Raw genomic sequence first — 20,759 nt, forward strand, 5'->3', positions numbered from 1 at the left:
AGACCCAGCCTGAAAAATTGGTAGAGGTTTAAGGAGAAAAGATTATCAGATGGGAAGAAGTAAAAATTGAAAAGGAGAGCCATGTTTTGTGATGTTAGCTAAAATATCACCTTTGAAATTGAAATTTTCCAAGTCTTACTGGATCTCAAAAAAATATTTTGCCCTTTTGAAATTTTGTTTCCAGGTTGAACTGACTGTAAGTCCACTGCCAACTTTGACTGAGAGTGACAAGGTTTGCTGTACCTTTGGTGAAACAGTGCATTCTGCTCAGGTGAAAGAAGGGGTTATTATCTGTGATCCCCCTGATATAATTCCTCCAACACCAAAACATCAAGGTAAAGAAATAATGTCACCCTACATGGATAATAAGAGAAAAGAACGTAGACTGCTGTTTCTAATGTTATGCTCTTATTTGAGGTGCCTATGAGGTGGGGTTTTTTCCTCTTCCAGTCCTTTTCCCCAAAGAGTCCGCTGCTGAAATGTCAATTTGCTCAAACTTTTTCTGTTGATATATTTGCTATATTGCAGCATTCCCAGTGTTTCTGCTGGGAACCTGAAATAGTAGCTTGGTAGAGACATAGACATGGGGTCAGAGAGGTGCTATTCTGCATCACAAACAAACAAAACCCAGTTACTCTAATCTAAACCTAAGTACTCTGACTGAAGGAATTAGTGTCTGACTTCTTAGTTTTGCTCCAGCCAACAGTACTACAGTGGCTTTTTTTCTGGTTTGTGTTACAAGGCTATCCTTTCTAGCATCCGGCCTTCTGCCTCTTCTTCTGTGTGTCCTCCAATTCTACAGCAGTAAGCCTGATGGAAAAATACTTCATCATATAATTAAAGACTGCACCATTGTTCTGAAGCACTGATTATAGGCCTGAGGTCTGTTGCCAGCCATAGTTCTGTGCAATTTCCTAGACAGCGCTTTGTTCGTGCTTTAATTCATACATCTTGATGCATAAACACATGGAATGAAACTCATTACACAACACTGTTTATTATGTATCAAGTTTAAAAATCTGAAGAGAAATTACATGCAAAAAACATGTGCTCTTACAGCTTGCAGACATACCCCTGAGGATAAGTCTTTTATATGTATTATAACAGTTATGAATTGTCAAAGTGGTACTTGGAAGCACTTTTTAAGATAAGTTTCAATTCTCTTAAGGCTGAAACAGGTAAAAATGTAACTTTAGTTGCAAGGAGAGTAATTACATTAAAATCTCATTATTGAATTTTACACTAGTTGGGGTATGTCATAGTATCAGATTTTGCTAAGTGTTGAAGCAGCATTCTGTTATTCAGGGCCAATTCACATTCCCTAAATATTTTGTAAAGGACATAAAGCAATGCGGTTGATAAATGTGATATCTTGATGTCATCCAGCATTAAAGGTAAGATTAGAAGCCTGTCAGAGGAGGCATTAGAGTAAATGAGTAATCTAGAAATAATATGACTCTCTGAGTTGGTTTCACATCTGAAAGGATGCTCAAAAGTGATATTAGGGTGTTCAGAAACTCAGCAGACACCAGAAGAAGGCAGACAGCAACAAGCATTCACAGAACCACAGGATTGGTTTTGGGGTGGAAGGGACCTGAAGAGGTTACCTAGTGTAACCTCTCCACTAAAGCAGGTTTACCTAAAGCAGATTGCACAGCATCTTGTCCAGCTGGGGTTTGAGTGTTTTCAGAGAAGGAGACTTCACAACCTTTCTGGGCAGCCTGTTCCAGTGCTATGACTGGAAATATGAGCAAATATGTTTGTCTTCCTATTCAGGTGGATCTTCCTGTGTCTCAGTTTGTTGCCCCTGCTCCTTGTTTTGTCTGAACAGAGTCTGGCCCCATCCTTTTGACACCTGCCCTTAAGATGTTTGTATGCATGGTATTTGTATGTTCCTGGAAGTCCTGAGCCATCCAGTTACTGTTAAGAAGCCCTGCTGATGTTGGAAAGTCTGGGTTACTTTGGTTGTGGTTGGTTGTTGGTTCCAAAAGGAATTTCTAGGAAGCATGCCTTTTCTCAGTCCTGTTGTTAGGAAATCCCCTGTCATTCCTGTGAGTCTGAAATATTCAAGGGGACCCAGTGCAGGCAGAGGTAACTTCCAGCCAAGCAGCTGATGGTCTTCCAAGAACCTGTTCAAGGAAAGCAGAGTTTGAAATTGCTCAATAGCTTGTGAAATAGCTTTTCATAAGGGCTTAATGATTTCTGCAAAAGGTATTTCAAACAGTTTCACTCTTTAGTAATAATCCAGACAAGAAGTACATTTGTGGAGAAATAGTGTATGGCAAACTGAAGCCTGCAAGTGCCTGTGGTAACTGTTGCAGGCACTGTTGGGCATTAACCACAAAGATCACTTGCTTGAATTCACATAACAACATTTTTAATTCACAAGTGAAAGAGGCAATTTTACATGCAGACATATTCATATTTAAGAAAATGTTTTATTAAAAATGACTGTTCTTGTGCCAGTTTTCATCTGTGTTCAATTATGTCCTTACTCAGTTTTCCTTGTTCTTCTAGACTCTTTAAAATTCTAACATGATGATAGCACCACTGAAAAACACTTCCATAAAATCAAGCTATTCTTTAATTTTGCTTCTTCCCTTTTTTCTCTCTGTTTTTTTTTGAGGACCGTGTGCTGAAAAATTTTGTAAAGCTTAAAAGGACAAAACAGAACTTACAGACCTAAAGTCATGAGATCCAGAGTGTCAACAGTATAGTTAAATATTTGCTTATGTCCTGTAAAATAATAAAACTGTTATCATTGTATCATTCAGCTCAAGAGCTGAAGAATTCAACAACCACTTGGATATTTTTTTTTCTTTTGTGATAGATCATGTTTCAGTTCCACTTCAGTTAACCTTTGAAAAGAACAAGATTTTTTTTGCATCACATACTTACCCTTTTTATGACTGTGAAGAAGCAATGAATCTTATTGAGAATCAGCCGTAAGTATTTCAACTTCTTAAGTGTTTAGATCCTGTAGCTTGGTGTATTAGGTAACTGGCACCTGAATTACTCAATCGTTTCATAATTGAGCCTTTGGCACTCAAAATTTGCCAATGTCCAAATCCTTTTCCATGCATTTTAATGGAGTTTAAAAACTGGTTGGAAGGGCACCTGGTGAGCCAACAGCATAAAATGTGGAATAGAAATTTTCATGGCACGTATAATCAAGACCAGTTCATTGTGTTGCCATTTCTGTAGCTGCTAATGTGTCTGCAGGTGAGCAACATAGACATCTGTGTGCCTGCTTGTTCCCTGTAGCGATAGTAGCTTGGTGCTTTGGGTTGCAATGCATTCAAATAGGGCAGGTGCAGCCAGCCCAAACCCTTTGTTAGTCCTGATGTATGAATTTTGATCAAAATCGCTTCCAGTCCTCTCAGGTTTGATCTCAAAATTTTTGCAAATGCTATGGTTTTTCTGATCCTTGCTCAAATATCTATTTAAGGGATAAAATAGCTTTTTGGGGTACTTGAACTGTTCTTATGAAGTTTTGAACTTAATAAAGTAAGGACACTGTAACAGACTGATCTAGCCTCCATGAATAAATATGGAATTTCATTTACTTTTCTTGTTAGTTGGGGAAAAAGGCTGACAACTTGTCATGACTACCATGTTATATTTGTAGATGCTATTCCTGTGCAAGCAATAGATGGAATTGCCAGTGGGACTGGAAGAGACATATCTGTGAAGAGTCCTCTTCAGTACAAGATGTGATTAAACAAAATATGGTAATGTTTAAAAATAAGGTTATTAGGTTTTTTATTAGAACACTTCAATATTTTGTTCTTGCGATCTCTCATATCAGTTTTTTGAATTAGAGATTTGAAAATGATTCTAAAGTTAACTCCAGAAGTGTGAGGTGATGGGTTTTTTTTTGGTGACAGTGTGGGGGTGGGAATTTGAGGGTGTGATTGAGGCGGGGCAGTGGGACTGAATAACTCCTGAAAGGATATTTCTGTTCCTTTTACTATTTTGCTTCAATGGGAGGAACGAGATTTCAAGGCAGGGAGAGATAATCACCCACAGCTTTGACATATGTTGCAGTCATTTTTAGCATGTCTAATTTGAAAGGGTGTAATCAAATCTGTCACTGTATTTTAAGCATGAAGTTTCTTCAGAACAATCACTCTATTGTCCAAAGGCCATTGGAGCTTGTTGTGATAAGACTTTTTATTTGTAATAACATATAAAATGTTTCTCTCCCCAGGAAGGAGAATGCCCACAGTTTCTAAACCCTGACCCTTCAATAATACCTATGGAGTACCAAACAACTGTGTATTTTGAGGGAAAACATCTAGATTATTATCGGGTAAGCAGATTCATTCAAAGCTAGCTGTCATTTGAATGCCTCTTAAACTGCATCCACACCCCTAAACTAAAGCATTAGTTCATGTGCCTTGGAGATCCTGCTTGTAATTTAAAGAATGAAAAGAGCTACACATTCAAGTTTTATATAATATTGGTTACTGTGGTAGAGTCATCACCATGAGAGAATCAGAGCTGGAGAAAATACTCTACTAAACTACTAAAATGGAGGGAGCATTTTAAAGAATGTAAGTTGGACCTATTAAAACACTGGACAATTATTTTTCATGTAGTGAAATTTGAGGAGATGTAGGAGTTGTGAATGTTTCACATCTTTTTCCAATTAAATACTTGGTGGGTTTTGCTGCTTTTGTTCTAGAATGACATCACTCTGTATGCTTAATTCAGTTTTCACCTTTCAAACACAAAAATTAACTCAGACATTAAATGTTTCTTAGTTTGGATAAAATAATCATTTCCTTTTTTTGTGTCTCTGTGTGTGTGTGTGACCATCAGACCATAAGATCATGTATTTTCTCATCCTCATAGCAAAGGCTTCTCTTCCTTAGTACTTGCTTCCAGAAAATAAATACAAAGCTTCTAAGTCAGATAGACCCCAGGGGTTTAATTGCTTTATAGTCTAGACAGTGCATAAAATGTTATTGTTAGTTGGATAAAAATGAAGCTTAAAAACCATTTTTAGGTGATAGCTCAACTGTTATCAGTTTCTATTTGTTGTTTCTGTGTTGTCTTTGTGTAAATGTGAATTGATGATAGATGCACTGGGGAGTGCATCGATTTCTTTAACTACTGGCCATTTATCAAGGGAAAGAAGGCTCTTCTTTTTGAGGGTTTTTTTTTTTTTCCTTTTTCAAATTGAAGTACTGTGTAACTTCTAAATTCCTTCTATCACCTTCGCTACTCCTGCCAATGGATGGAAAAGGGTCAACAGGCCTGAAGTGTAGCAATGTAAGAAGGGTATTCAGAGAAGTGCAAAAAGCAACCCTCAAGCACTATATGAAGACCATGATGTGTGTCACTACTGTAGAGATATGAAAACTGTGCTATAAAAATGTATGTTCAAAAATAAACATTTTTGTTTGAAGACCTTAAAATATGTGCAATGAAATGCAAATTTGGTGAATTTAGTCTGACCTCTAAGAGACCAAAACTGGTCCCTGGTGGGATGTCTGGCTGAGTGCAACATGTGGCAGACAACACCTCTCCTAAACCCACAGCTCTCCTTGCTAAAAATTGAAAAATATTCTAGAGATTATACTCATATTTCTTTTATTTAACATTGTGAAGAGCTGTTTCTCTGCCCAAGAGGGAAATTGTTTCCTGCTCCCTTGATATAATTGGAAGAGCCCTTTCTCTCTCTAGAGAAATTCAGGGCAGATGCATAATCTAGATGTGCTGAATTTGACCTCTAGTGGACCCTTGTCCTCCAAGGAGAAACAGCAGTAGGAATGCAAAAACTACTTGATCTAGTTTATTATTCTATGAATAAGCACTTTAATCTTTCTGAACTACTAGCAACAAAAAAGGAGTGGAGAAAAGGCTTCTGGGTTTTTTTAATTCTGTGAGATATCAATTGCATTTAACAAATGCAAAGACACATCCTGTGGATTGAATGCTTTGTCGTGGGTAGCAATGTTTAATAGCTTGCCTACAGAATGTATTTATTTAACTTGGAACTTGGAAGGCTTACTAGGAGTTCAAGTTTCTGTAAGAAATCGAGGTGAATGCATAATCCCAAAACTGGAAAGATGCTGGAGAGCAGTGAGTGTCAAGTGATGTCACAGTAATTTTTCTCAAATGGGAGTAGTGTGAAAATGTCATCTCTGTCATGGGATCAGCTCCATATATCCTGATACAGGGGTGTGTTTTTAAGTCAAAACAAGAATGCCTTTACCGACAGGACTTCAATAGACACACACAGTGACTACAGCTGTATACACAGGCCTTTAATATATGTGATAACAGACAAATAAGACATGAAATACTTGTAATCATACAGGCACTCATTCCTGTGGGGTCATGCTATCTGAAGCAGTAACTTTGAGGACTGAAAGTTCATTTGAATGAAGGGCATAACTTACACTCAGCCTTTGGTAAACATTTCATGGAAAACTGGGTGGCTCGGGAGAAGCCATGGATGGATATTTTGTAGCGGTTGGCCCACAGCCCAAATGCCAAATAGCATTTGGCTTCTCAAGTGGAACAATTTTGCCCCAGGATATGCTGGGCATTACAGCATCCTTGAAGCTAGCAGTCATGAAGCTATGAGTACATTTAAGGTCTTTATTGATTAGGACATGGGTATATCCATTTTCCTCCTATTTTCCTTGCCTAAATTCTTGCTTAGAAAAAGCAAAAAATTAATGTTGTGATGTAACTTTGAACTACCAGTTCTATTATCTTGGTTTAATCTGTGCTTTACTTAAAGTGGCATTGCACAGCCAGCCTTGCTGTGGCTGAGTGCACTATCCAACATTGTGCATATAAGCCTCCTCATCTCCAGGTGGAGATGAACATTGAAAGGCTTACTTAGTGAGTAGGAGAGGTAAATGGCTTTAAAACTGCTGTTGCAGACTATATCAAGAGTTATTTCTATACTGAAAATACAGAAACTGGTATTCTTCCACTGATGGTAGAAGTATAAGCTCACACATTTTGTATGCGCCTCTTAACTTGTAAATGCTTAAAGTACAAAAAGTCTCCTCACGATTCCCTTCCACTGGAGGGAAATAGCCTAAAAGAGGAGGAGCTGTTGACTGTTCTTCTGCCCCTCCTTGCTCTGAAAGAACTTTAGTAGGAAGGAGAGATAAATCCAAGCTGTTGTCATTCTTCTGGGAATAGCCCCATCCAGGAAGGGCAGAGGGAGGGAAGTTTTGTACCAATCAGTCATATTGCATGCAATTTCTGAGAGGCATTCTCCAGCTGAGTCCTTGAAAGATTGGCACAGTAGGAGAGACAGATGTACTGACATCAAGATAATCTTATTAGCCCGCCAAAGATTTTCGTTAAAAGTAATTTCCCATTTGGATTTGTCTTTGTCATGTGTGTCTGATGTTTAACCTGCTTCCTAGTGCTTGCTACACGTCTCTTGCACCAAAACTACAGGCTGTGAGCTGTTGCCTTCTGCTCACCTGCTATAGCAACTCCTGATTTCAATGCACTCCAGTATCAGCTGTCACACACACCAAAGCTCTCCTTCTCTCCCAGATCCTGCTGTTAAACATGTGGGAAAGCCTTACAGAGAAGCAGAATTTGAACACTTTTGAAAAACACATGTTATATTAAAATATGTGGGGCAAGAAAAACAAGGCAGCATTCCTATAAAAAAATATTTGTAAGGAGATGCTTTAAAACTTGGACTATATAGATGTTTTCTGTAAGGCAGAATGGGCTGTAAATTTTCAGACAAAGCTTTTGTAAGCTCAGTCAGTAGCTTTTTTTCTACATGTAGCTTCATAGAAGGAAGAAGTAAAAGGTTTATTTTCTTCTATAAAATAACCACCCAGGGCCTCGAGTCAGGTCCTTTATCTGATTAAAATATGTTGTCCTCCTCAGATCCAAACCTTGGTGGGCTCATGTCCAATGCCCAACCTGTCACAGTGAAGGTGCAGTGGGAAAACTTTCCACTGCGTTAGATGAACCTTGTGACCCAGGAGTTACCTGTGATTCTAACATTGAAGAAGTAGCTACAAATAAAAAGGATAAGATGCTCATACACAAGACTTAGATGGTAGCAGGAGACAATGTACTTAACCTTTGTAGCAGAAAAGAGGAATCAAGTTTATTATTTTATTATTTTTTTGCCGTGTGCACTCCAAGACTCAGAAGGGTCTGGTCAAAACCAGGGGCTGGTTCTTTATATCCAGAGTGAAGTTCTCAGGAAGTTCAGCAAGGCCACTGAGAAGGCCCTGCATCTGGGTAAATACAGAGTGGGGGTTGAATGGATTGAGAGTAGCCCTGTGGAGGACTTGAGAATGAAACATTAGATATGAGCTGGCAATATGTACTTGCAGCCCAAAAAAATAATAGTGTCCCCGGCTGCATCGAAAGAAGTATGGCCAGCAAGTCAAGGGAGGTGATTTATCTTCCTCCAATCCATTCTCCTGAAACTTCAGCTGGAGTGTAACATCCAGCTCTGGGGTTCCCAGTACAAGAGAGATGTGGACCTGTTGGAATGAGTCCAGAGACATGGAAATGGTCAGAGAGAGAGTGAGAGCTGGAGTTCCTCTCCTATGGAGAAAAACTGAGAGTTGAGGTGTTTCAGCCTGAGAGACATTTTTGTGGACTTCCAATATATAAAAGGGGCTTATAAGAAAGATAAGGAGACACATTCTACCAGGGTCTGTAGGGTCAGAAAAAGGGGCAACATTTTTTAAAGTGAAAGAGGGTAGTTTTAGGGAGATAATGAAGAAATCTTTTGCAATGAAGATGCTGAGAGAATGGAAGAAGGTTCCCCAAGAAACTTGTGTGTACCCCATCCCTAGAAATGTTCAAGGCCAGGTTGTATGAGGCTTTGAACAACCTGGTCTAGGGAAAGACATCCCAGCCTATTTCTGGATTGTTGGACTAGATGGTCTTTGAAGGCTCCTTCCAACCCAAACAATTTTGTGATTCTGTAAAGTTGAAGGTTGTCTTGTCCCCAAGTGAGTTGTAATTTTGTATTTACCAACATTACTGTCTGAAAATATCCTTGCTACTCACTTCTTTCTAATATCCTTCTTGCAAAGCTGTTTGCATGTCTGTCCTATGGGCAGGAGAATGGCCCAGCACAGAAACAATGTCATGGGATTAAGTTTTTAGCCAGCTAAGTTCTTTGACTGAAACGCAGAACAGCCAAGCTGAGAGTTTTGTCAGTGCAGTGAAGGTCAGTATGTGCTTTGGACTTCAGACAGGAATCAATAGATTTAGGATCTAGGGGGAAGAGAGGGGAAGAAAATGTTTAGGAGGTAGGAATACCCTTAAATTAGCGCAGCCATCAAAGACTGTCCTGTGAAAATACAGCTGTAGTCATGGTAAAGCAGAAGAAAGGCAGCAAGAGCTGAGACATGTTCATTCCAGTTTCTCATGCATTCTTGCATTGATGCTCTGCCCAGAATCCCTACTGAGAAAACCTTTAAAGGCAGAACTCACACAGCTCTGTTAATAACACATCTGATGTGTGAAGCCATCCAGTGTTCATATCTCTTAGCTTTTTCTTGTTGCTCCCTTAAAACAGAGTGCTATATATGATCTTGCTTTTGTTGAACTTCTTGGTGTGCCTACTATGAATAAATGTTGGAGGAGTGCAGCAAAGTCACAGATTCTGGCCCAGCTTCTCACCGGCGTTGCTTTAGGTGACTGTAACCAGTTAGCCTTCTCCATTTGGATTTGATTACTTCCTGTGCTGAACAGCATATCGCCTGGTGAAATTTTACTATGCTTGGTGGTGCTATACAAGTTCTAAACTGAAATTTTCTCATCCTTAGGGTAAAAAATTTATCGTTGGAAACAGCCAATTTGAATTTGAAGCTTCTGTTGATGAGTCAGATGAAGGAAAATTTTCATTCGTGAGTAAAGAGGTAAATGTGAAAATATGATTCACCTACCAAATATGCTCAGTTCTTCTTCTGAACTGTTCCAGTAGTCATATATGTCCAGAATTATACAGGTAATATGTGTTTCCCTCAGAAAAGAAAGTCACCTCTGATGGAGATTCTCCTTCGGCAGCAGTAGTAGTTAAAGGCTACAGTTTTGGCTCAGAGCTTCTGAAGCCTTCCCTCAAAGTCCTCAATCTTTCTCCTTGATTTCTCTACCTGTGTAACCCATAGAATTACTGAACTGGAGGAATTTTAGACCACTACTGTTTTATTCTTCACATTTCATGCAATCTAGTGAAATCATTGAGGATAAAGTGCAAGAATTTCAGTGCTCTCCCTCTCCACATTCCAATTCATTATCTTCCTCATTTTGTATCTGTAAAAATGGGAATGGTAACAATGGTAAAAATACGCCGTTGCATGGCTACCTAGTAGTTATGCTTCTTTCACTCTTGCTTGTTTTACTGAGAAAGGACATAATATTTTAAAAATAGTCTATTTTCTAAGCTCCAAGTTTGACTCACAAATGTTATGTTGACTTTAAAGTTTATGTTTTACAAGCTCACTAACTAGTTTTGAGAATTAATGAGCATTTATGCATCATCTGTGCCTAGCACAAAGCATTTGCTTTATCAAGCGTCTGTATTTTTATTTGTTCTTCCTGTTTCCCAACAATTTTCATTGCTGCTTTTTCAGCATGAGCAGAAGCTCATGTCTTGGAGTATGTGAACCTTGTGATTTGGCTTTAAAATGTGGAGGTTGCACTGTAAAAGATGCAAGAGATTTCCCCTCCATGTGGTGCGAGTCTGCTGTGCCCACAGAAGTAATGGGGCCAGATGGTGTGGGAAGGGAGAGCTCAGCAGGGTCAGCAGCTATACTTACTGCCTCTGAGCAGCACTTTTGCTGCTTTGATACTTATAACCAAATGTAAATTAAATTAATGAAAAGAGAGTATTCAGATGTTGCTGTCCCTTGGTACCTGAAAATTCTGATTGTGAAGGATTATGTTCATTAAAGCATTTTTCTATAAATGTATCTGCTCACAATGAAAAAGGCTTGGGAGAGTTTCTAAAACCTTCATAGGTCTGATTATTGAGAATCATAGAAAATGCACTAAATTAACCTTGCTAAATGAAGGTATAAATATCTCTATTATGTCATCTTTTCTAGTTCTCCTATAGTGCAAATGAGACCCTACAACTTAACTTATCCATAAAAACAGAGAAGGTCAAGATTGACAGCAAACTGATGGGTAAGTATGAAATACGGGATTAAAAGGAGATTAATTACAGTAAGCAGAAATCTATTCCTTCATAATTTGGAGTCTTGTTAATAAGAATGTTTGTAGGTTTTACTGGTCTGGGTGAAACAAATCTGACAGATCAAAAGTTATTAATATTAGACTAATGCATTAAACATCTGTTTTGTCAGCAAGTTTGCCAGTGTCACCAAGCTGTGTGGTGCAGCTGACACACTGGAGAGGAGGGATGGCATCCAGAGGGACTTTGATGGGTGTGAGAGGTGGGCCTGTGCAAACCTCGTGAGCATCCACAAGGCCAAGTGCAGGTCCTGCACATGGCTTGGGGAAATTCTAAACACAAGTACAAGCTGCAATATGAAGGGGTTGAGAGCAGCTCTGCAGGGTGTGAAAAGCTGGACCCAGCCACGTGGGGGTGCAGCCCAGAAAGCCAGTCATAGCCTGGGCTGGATCAAAATCAGCATGGCCAGCAGGGTGAGGGAGGGGATTCTCTCCCTCTACTCCACCCTCATGACACCCCATCTGGAGTGCTGCATCCTGCTCTGGGCCTGCCACATACGAAGGACATGGACCTGTTGGATTGAAAACAGGGTAGGAAGGGCCACAAAGATGATCAGTGGGCTGGAGCACCTCTCCTATGAGAAAAGGCTGAATGAGTTGGGGTTGTTCAGACTGGAGAAGAAAAGGTTCTAAGGAGACCTTATTCCAGTTTTTCAGTACTTAAAGGTCGCTTATAAGAAGGATAAGGACAAACTGTTTTACAGAGATTGCTGCAATAGAACAAGAATGGTTTTACTCTGAAAGAGGGTAGGTTTAGACTAGATAAAAGGAAGGCTTTTTTTACAGTGAGGCTGGTGAAACACTGGCACAGGTTGCTGTGCTTGTTTCAGCTGGGGTAGAGCTAATTTTTTTCACAGTGGCTAATACAGGGCTATGTTGTGGAAACCAGAGAGATGGTAGATGCCCCATGTCTGGAAACATTGAGGTTCAGGCTGGATGGGGCTCTGTGTAGAATCACAGAATTGCAGAATAATCATGAGTGGGAAGGGACCCACAAGGCTCATCAAGTCCAACTTCTGGCTGCACACAGGACAATCTCAAAAAATCACTTGATCTAGCTGAAGATGTCCCTGCTCATTGCAGAGATTTGGACTAGGTGACCTTTAAAGGTCTCTTCCAACACAAAGTATTTTGGTTTTATTATTCTGTAATTTTCAGGATTGCTTTTGCTCTGAAGTTCGATCCTATTAGCAAAGCTTCCCAGTTTATCCTTAAATATGAAAATTATATACTTAAGAATTTTGATCTTTTTCTTTCTATTATCTTTTCCTTTCCTTAATGAACTTTCCTTGTCAAACAGCAGAAAGAGGATCTTTGTCACAGCCACTCATATGGACCTCACCTGAAATCTCATCTCTTAGCTGTGCTTCATTTCAGACAGGTTCTGCAGTCCCTATGTCAGTTGGCAATCAAGAAAACACAGAAATATTCAGTGTGTTTTCAGCTCATTACTCTATTCATTTATTTCCATTAAAAAATAAATTTTAAATTATAGCACAAAGACTTGATCTCTGATAAAAATCTCTTCATGAATATAAATTTCATTTCCTTTCAACACACAATAATGAAGCAATTATATCTGTAAGCCTAGTTCTGGGCTAAGAAAGCTCCTTTAAAATCAACAGAGCAATATCTAGGAGCTAAGGCCTACCTTACACCTCTTTGGACTGATATTTAAGGCAGAATATTGCAAAAAAATATGAGGCAACCCTCTTGTTACTTGCATGATGGGTCATCAGGAGAATACTAGTACCCTAAGTAATTTCCTCTGCAGAATAAATCTTCAGACCATATTTTTCCAGCTGTACAATATTTCAATTTATTCCCTTTTATATTGGCAGCATGAACTATGTTTTTAGAAGATTTTCCTTGTGGTTCTGTGTGCAGTGTTAAAAGACTTAAAAGAGGACCTGGCATGAATGTTACAGGGAGATCATATTACAGTCTCACACTGTCTTAATTTCCATTCCAGTGGCTGTCATGTTTAAAACTGCAGAATTTTGACCAAATATTCCCAACATCTTTTTTCCAAATCAGAGAAAAACATTAAAAACAAAACAAAAAAGTAGCTAAATTATTAAAGAAATGTTATCATTCAAATGGAAATATATAACAGTTCCAAGAGGGGAATTGAAAAATTATCAACAGATGACTCTTTTTAGTATAAAAGGGAGTTTTTAAAATCCAAATTCTTTCTGACTTTCAGACTCCCTTACTATGTGAAATCCAGAGCATAATGTGTTTTTATGCATCTTGAAAAGAATTGGCTTTGGGTATATGGCTGCTGCTGAGAAGCACCTTTGAACCTGTCAGTGAAAGAGCCCTTTCTTTGTATGACACTTAGTGAATACTAAGTTATGATAGCATTTTTACATCTCGAGCCATCAGGGGTTCTGAACAGTGTGAAATCCAATATATCCCTTTTATCCTTTGTCCTTTTTATCGATGATATCACAGCTGGTATCTCAAGGTGATGGATAAGAGTCTGAATCTAATGAGTAGCTTTCTGCTGGTACATATAATGAGCTGATCAGTGAACAAGGGGAGTGGTTAATGCTTTAAGGCTGTGGCTTTCTTCATTGCATTTATGCAACTGGATGTGAGGGACATCAAGACTTTGCAGTGGTGACATTTTTTACTGAGGGGTGGAGTAAGAATCCCTGTGCAGCCAATGAAGGATAATGCAGTCATTCAGTAAACATATTCCCGTGCTGTACCTGATGGCCATGTGGTCATCTGTGTGAGAAGTAAGAGGTTTAGGAAGCCAAGGGGAAGATTTGCTCAACAATATTTCCTGTTCAAGTGTCTGTGCAGTAGAAATCTTTCAGAGTGCTGGAATAAGAAAGCAATCTGGTTCCTATAAAAGCGATTCTCAGTGAGGAAAGTTTTCCTTGACACTGTCCACAAAGCAAACAGCAGCATACATGGGCTGTCAGTCTGGTGCTTTCCCCCAGCACTATGTCTACATCCAACATGTACAGTGGATAACTGACACACAAGCTGAAGGAAATATGTCTTGGTTTATGTTTGTTGCTCAGTGCCTTCCATATTGATGTTCTCAGTTTATGAAGCAAATGGTGCTACTCCTGCTTTGTGCTCATCAATTCCTTGGAAGTTCAAGGCAGAGATTGAATCAAATGGATGCTCTTTCTCATTGATTCATTTTTACAAATGTCAGATTCCCTCAGTTTTGCATGCACTTCTAATGATGCTTCAGCTGATTTTGTGCTTGAAATTAAGTGGATATGCTGACTAGAGGTAAGAAAGAATTAAAATCAGGCTTCATCATTGCATTAACTCTTCCTTATAAGGGAAAGAAAAAAATCCTGTTATTGTCTTAAAGACTAACTGTGAAACTGAATGCTGAGGGTTTTAAACATACAGCATTTAGAGGAAAACTGCCTGCATGGGATTACATGTTCTCCTGCAAGTGGCAGAGGCTATCCAAGGTTTGGGTATCTGCAGTATTGTTCATGACTAGCAGGGGAATAAGGCAACTGCTGAAAGAATAATGAAAATCTAGCAGTCTCATTTTACTTTTTTATTTCACTAGAAATCTGACAAGGTAGTATCTTGCAATTAGATTTCAAGAGCTACTGCTGCTGCTGTTATCTAGGAAGATACCAAGTGTATTAAAATGTTACTGACTGGAGGGTGGTTTTTCCAGTGTCTTTTGTAGAGTCCTGCTCCTCTAAAAGTTTGTTTTAAGTAGACTTTTTTAATGGCCTTTACTCTATGCATCTCAAAAGCATTTATTTTTGTCCACATCTGTTTACTTTCCTTTATTTTCTACATCTTTAAGTATGAACCTTGTTTGAAAAAAATCCAGCGTCACTAAGGCTACTGTTTCTTGAGACTTAATGAAGGGAAGGGGAAGGGGAAGAAGGAGCAGAAAAGCAGGCAACAAGATGTTTTCTCTCACAATAATCATCCCTCCTGTCCAGGGAGGCACAGCACTCACATGCTGGGTAATCTGGGAAACATGCAAACTTTCCCTAGAGAAACATCTTTTCAGTCTGTTTTCTTCTGGGCTAGTTCTTCAGTACATCTCCATATGTTTTTTTGTAAGCCCAGGTTCTCCTTATGGTGTTAAACCACAGAGATATGTCTCAAGGCTTTACATCTATTTGGGGAAATTAGTTTTGTTCAGTGACTGTACATCATGCTAGAGATTGATGGGGGCCAAAATAAGCTTAGTGTCTGGGACAGTTGGTCTCTGCTTTATCAGTGAGAGGTAATCAGACTTGATTTCTTGGCTCAGAAAAGCTAGAACTAAACCCCACTACAGAAGGACTAAGGTGTAAATCAGGACGACTGTTCAAGACAAAAGGGAAAACAAACACAAAAAAAACAAAGAATGAAGAAACACAGAGTTCATTTGAACAGAGGTTAACATTTTATTGAGTGTTAACTTTCTATTTGGAGCAGGCATGAGTAATAATTATGGAAAGTCCCAAATGTCCTGGCAGCAGCCTACAAAGGCAGCTCTCTTCCATTAAATCTGCAACTGGCAGAGGTCCCTTGCCAGCTGATGTCCACCCCTACTGGCACCCATGCAGAGTCTATATCGTCCATATCTGACTTGGGATGCTCCAGGAGGACCTGATTTTTGAATTAATCTTTAAACAGTTTTATGTCTTATTGAGGTTAGTCAAAGTAAGGACTTTGTGCTTGAATGTTTTGACAGTGCCTGAGTGACAAAAATATATTTGCAGAGCAGTCATATTCTGCACATGGATAAATGTCAGGTTTTTCCCTAGAGGAAAAATAAAATTTTCTCTCAGCATCATTCAGGGGTTAAGTACAGACTGTACATATTATTCACGTGACTCCAGTGAACTTTATACAGAGGGTTAGTTTTCCTTCTAAAGGACACTGAATATCCTTGAAACAGAGAGAGATGTCCAAATATGTTTGCTGTTCATCTTTCAGTGACTCTGTACAACTGCTCCTATGGACGAAGCGACTGCAGCTTGTGCCTTGCTGCCCGTCCTGAATATAAGTGTGTCTGGTGTGAAGAAGATGGCAAGCCCAGCAAGTGTGTTTATGAAAAACTCTGTCACACTCCCCCCACCGACACGTGTCCTCCTCCAGAAATCACTCGTGTAAGATTGCTTTCTTTTCTCTTCCTATCAGTGTAATATTTTTCAGGAGAAAGCAGCCAAGCAAGCTTATACTGAAAGCCAGGTTTTTTTCCTGGGGTGTTAAGTAAGCCTCTGAAATAGCTGAAAGGAAATAATGTCAGTAGTGATGTGTGTGAGAGATCTGTAAAGACTCAAAAAAAGAGACTGAAAGGAGTCTTTGAGCCTCCTTGTTTTTCAAGTCTTGTCCTTGCTGCATCAGAAGCCAGGGTAGCAGTGCATGCTTAAAATGTGGTGTTTGATTCTTGCATTCTTAGCATGGATTTTTTTTCTTTCATAAAGTCCTTTCTACCTGAAATGAACCTGTAAGAGAGGTTCACTGTTACTGGAACAACAAATACATAACAGGTTCATTTACAAGCTTCAAGCTAGATTTTTCAATAGTATTTAATAAGGGAGCAGATTGGTTTTGGGTCATAAAATGTTTTCCAGGTGTCAGTGATATTTTTCAGTCCACACCAGCATCAAACCCAAGGCTGTAAGAACTGAATGTATGAAGTCAGAGAGGCCAAATATGCACCCAACTTACTCTGCAGTTACAGCATTCACTCAGGGTCAGGGAAGATTGTTGTCCACATTGGTGGATCAGAAGGCAAAGAAAGTCATAAATCCATGTCCTTTTCAGAAACAAGCCAAATGCTGTTTTATGGGCATAATTGTTGAGAAAAGAGTGATACATGCTTCCACTGGGTAAATCTAAATTTGCAGCAGTGGTATCAGTACTTCGAAACTCAGACACACTGTTTGATGAGAACACATCCCAAGCCATCACGAAATGTGGTAACTGTATGACAGAGGTTGAGAGTTGTAACAGGAGTGTTTCACTCAGTAGAAACTGTGTCTGAAACCTGTGGCTCAAACTGGTAGAGACACTGCATCTCTGGAGACTGCAGCTAGAGGTGCAATGTGCCTACTGGCAGACCTGCAGTACACTGTGGAAGGTTGGCCATGAGGGTAAATCTAAGAAGAAATGGCTTTTAAACTGTTGAAGTCTGCCAAAGAAGGTAAATACCCTTGAAGCTTGACAGCATCTGTGGAAACAAATACTTGTGTAATGTCTGTGCCCAGGTAAACATGATGTGAGAAAAAAGGAAAAGGAAAATTAAGAAAAAATATGTTTTCACCTGGAATACTGTTTCTACATTATTGTGGATTTAAAAAAAAATACTAAAATATATTAGGTTTTCAGACTTTACATTAGCTTTATATATGAACATGGCATTTGGAAACAGCTAGACAAAAAGTTGAGTCATTTTTCAGCTAGTTTGTTTGTGGGTTGAGTGCAGATGGACAGCCAGTGGGCTGGGCAGCCGGCAGAGGCAGCTACGTCACTCTGATCAGACTTGCTTAGACCTGAGACACTGATTTTGATGGAGCAGGCATTGAAGTGCAACCTCACTCTTCTGGATGGCAAACTTGCAGCCCTCCAAAGCTGAAGACAAGAAAAGGTCTTGCTGGAGGTGCTCCAAGCATTATGTAGGAAAGCAGGTTAGCCTCCCAACAAATATTCTGAATTGAAGTGCCTGTTAGGGCCATATTCAGTCTGAGCAGTCCACTGCAACTGCATGATCTTCTCTGTCCTCATTTTATTTGCAAATGACTCAATTAGCATCAGCCCCTGCTGCAGCACCGTACCATGAGATGCAGTAAGGAAAATCAAGGACTGGAGGAACTTTTGAAGACACTATGTGAGGCAGCACTGTGTGTTAGGAATGTGCACTGCCCTGCTGTGAACCTAAAGGGATAAAATCACAACAAAATGTTGGAAAAGCTCCGTGGAAGGATTGTGAGAAGAGTGCAATCCATTTGCTTTTCAAAATCACAGTACTTCAGTGGAGGAAGCAAACTTAAAACAGAATAAACACCAGTCAAGAGTTTTATGCATAACAGTCTGCCAGATGAGACATGAAATCTTCAGCTGTTGAATACTATTTCTGAGCTAACAGATGATTAATTAATATTAAAAAGTTGCATAGCTTTCTTTTTTGTTTGTCCTACAAGAAGCATCTGCATTTCAAATGTTGGTAAGTCAAAGTAGCTTTAAATAATATAGAAGAGCAACATAGTCACTGCAGTATTTAATTTTGCTTTTTTTTCCTGTCCCTTGTGCAAACACAGATTGAGCCAAAAACTGGACCACTAAGTGGTGGAATTCTTTTAACCATAATGGGATCTAATTTGGGGATAAAGGCAGAAGATGTAAAAAATATAACAGTGGCAGACAAGGAATGTCTTTTTAAGGAGGAGTTCTACTCTGTTTCCACAAGGTAATTGATGAATGCTTTTCACAAGATTTTAGAAGAAAAAAGGAACCTCTGTGCATTTTCAAGAAAAAATTATCTTTTGTGAAGAAGAAAGAGCTATTTTGAAGAAAGAGCTATTGCTATGATATACCTACAATATTTCATAGTAACATGTCTGACTCTATTTGGAATTGTTATAAATTGTAATACAGCAACAAATTTACAATGGTGTACTACCATCCTGCTCCTGATTGAAGTTTTTTCCTTATTTGATTGAAAAACTTTCATAAGTTTCATATTACTGCACATATATCAAGACTATTTGTTTTTAAATTACAGGCATTCTACATGTGCATCTAGTGATTAAAACTTTGTTAAATCTGAACCACAGTGAAGCCAAGCATACAGGATTTATGGGAAAGTAGGCAAAACAAGAGGAAGCTTAAATCTCTTTAGTCCAGCCACAGAGTTTCTTGCCCAGGGACAGGGAGGGAGCCCAGAGCTTAGGTTTAGCTGTAGATGACTAAGTTTCATCTCAAAGCCAACAAGTCCATGGATGTTGAATTGCCTAAGCAGGTTGGTAGATGTTTTGTGGATTACTTGTCACACTCTTAAGCAGTGCCAAAAATTAAAACAGAATGCCTAAATTCTGCTAGGTAGGTATCTAGGTGTTTACTACAGATTATCTCAAGCTTCTAATTTTGAGAGGGAAATCCTTTTTTGATATTAGCTGATGAAAAGCATAGCAGGAAGGTTCAGTAGTAATATTAAGAGTAGTGACATATTTTAGGCAGCATGACTTTTCCTTCATTCACACTTGAAAGCTGCAATTGAAACCTTGGCTTTCTTTCCCTTCCTATAACTTAAAGTGTAACACAGTAACTTGTAGCTATTCCTGTGGCATGTTTTGAAAGTGACTTTGAAGATACCTAAGCAATATCTGTGGATCAGGCATTTAGAAGCTTTCCAGGCCTCTAGGACTGAAGAAGGTAAAGAATAGCAGTTTATTTCTTACTGCTTCCCAATTTTATTGCCATCACTCCTGCATTTACATGTACTCCCAATCAGTCATCTTTCCCCATTCTCTATTTTCAGGGTTTGCAAAAGCTGCACTAAATTGCAACATTGCCTTACAAGAATTTCCCCATCCTCTTGGCTTTTTTAAAAGCTTTTTGATATTTTTAAATGCATGGAAAGGAGCCAGAACTGAGATGACTGGTTCCTTGTATCATAGCAACATTACTGGTTTCCTAAATTCTGGCAGTGTAGTAATGGGTGAGAACAAATGCAACTTGCATCATGTCATTTATCAACAAATTAGTGGATTTTGAAGGATGTTCCCAACTAGGGAAGCATTAAAAAAGAAGTTGTCAAAATCTTCAAATAGATACCTTTAATGTTCTGTATTTGTCTTCTTCTGTTGTTTTGTTTAATTATTACTTTTTTATATATTAAATTAAATTTTAAAAATAGTAATAAGTGCCTTGTCTTGCTCCCCTATCCCTCTGCAATTGAAACCTAATCTTTTTAGGAGACAGTGGCTCCCATGCACAGCAAGATTTAAGACACTTAAAGGGTGCTTTCTGGCTCTGCGGTGATTTAATTGTTGGCCTTTGAAAAGTCATTCTTTTTAGTTTTCCATTAGTAATGTGGGGGAAGGGAGGCAATGCCCACGCTGGGGAGGGGAGGGAACTCATCCAATTAAAATCTCTGCTACGATGTTTCCCCCACACCCCCCCGGCCCGGCCTCCGACTGCTTTCCCTAGTTTGACATATGGTAAAAATTCCTCCAAAGGCACCGTTTCCTGTTTCTGCCTGACATGAAGATACAACTTCCAAGAATACAGTAGAGAGATGATGAGGAACAGGCTCAGGCAGCCATACACATGCCAGGACATGCAAGAATTCAGAGAATTTTGTCCATTTGCCAGTGCCCAAGAAAAAAAGTCTGGAGTGATCTGCAGAGGGACTTGACGATCCTTTTATTATATGTCCCGATTTAAGTACATTATACCCAGTTATTTGGAGTACCACAGTAGCTGCTGTGGGGTTTTTTTATGCAGTCATGCACTGCTTAAGGAAGAATAGCAATAATCCTGGAGGGAAAGAGTGACAGAAATGTGCAGTGATCCTCAGGGTGTGGCCTTTATGA

General features: G+C 39.1%; 1 protein-coding gene across 4 annotated transcripts in view; it reads left to right on the plus strand.

The window, feature by feature from the left end:
- The window catches only part of LOC131591825 (plexin-B2-like), a 252,128-nt gene that overhangs the window by 184,050 nt on the left and 47,319 nt on the right, over nucleotides 1-20,759 (plus strand). For all 4 annotated transcript variants that reach the window (XM_058862904.1, XM_058862907.1, XM_058862906.1 and 1 more), the window contains 8 exons: nucleotides 185-335; nucleotides 2,831-2,945; nucleotides 3,629-3,731; nucleotides 4,211-4,312; nucleotides 9,795-9,887; nucleotides 11,076-11,157; nucleotides 16,156-16,328; nucleotides 18,483-18,631. In XM_058862904.1, the coding sequence (XP_058718887.1) occupies nucleotides 185-335; nucleotides 2,831-2,945; nucleotides 3,629-3,731; nucleotides 4,211-4,312; nucleotides 9,795-9,887; nucleotides 11,076-11,157; nucleotides 16,156-16,328; nucleotides 18,483-18,631 (968 nt within the window). The remainder of the gene's footprint in view (nucleotides 1-184; nucleotides 336-2,830; nucleotides 2,946-3,628; nucleotides 3,732-4,210; nucleotides 4,313-9,794; nucleotides 9,888-11,075; nucleotides 11,158-16,155; nucleotides 16,329-18,482; nucleotides 18,632-20,759) is intronic.

This window comes from Poecile atricapillus, chromosome W (genome assembly GCF_030490865.1).
Source record: "Poecile atricapillus isolate bPoeAtr1 chromosome W, bPoeAtr1.hap1, whole genome shotgun sequence".
Taxonomy (NCBI): domain Eukaryota; kingdom Metazoa; phylum Chordata; class Aves; order Passeriformes; family Paridae; genus Poecile; species Poecile atricapillus.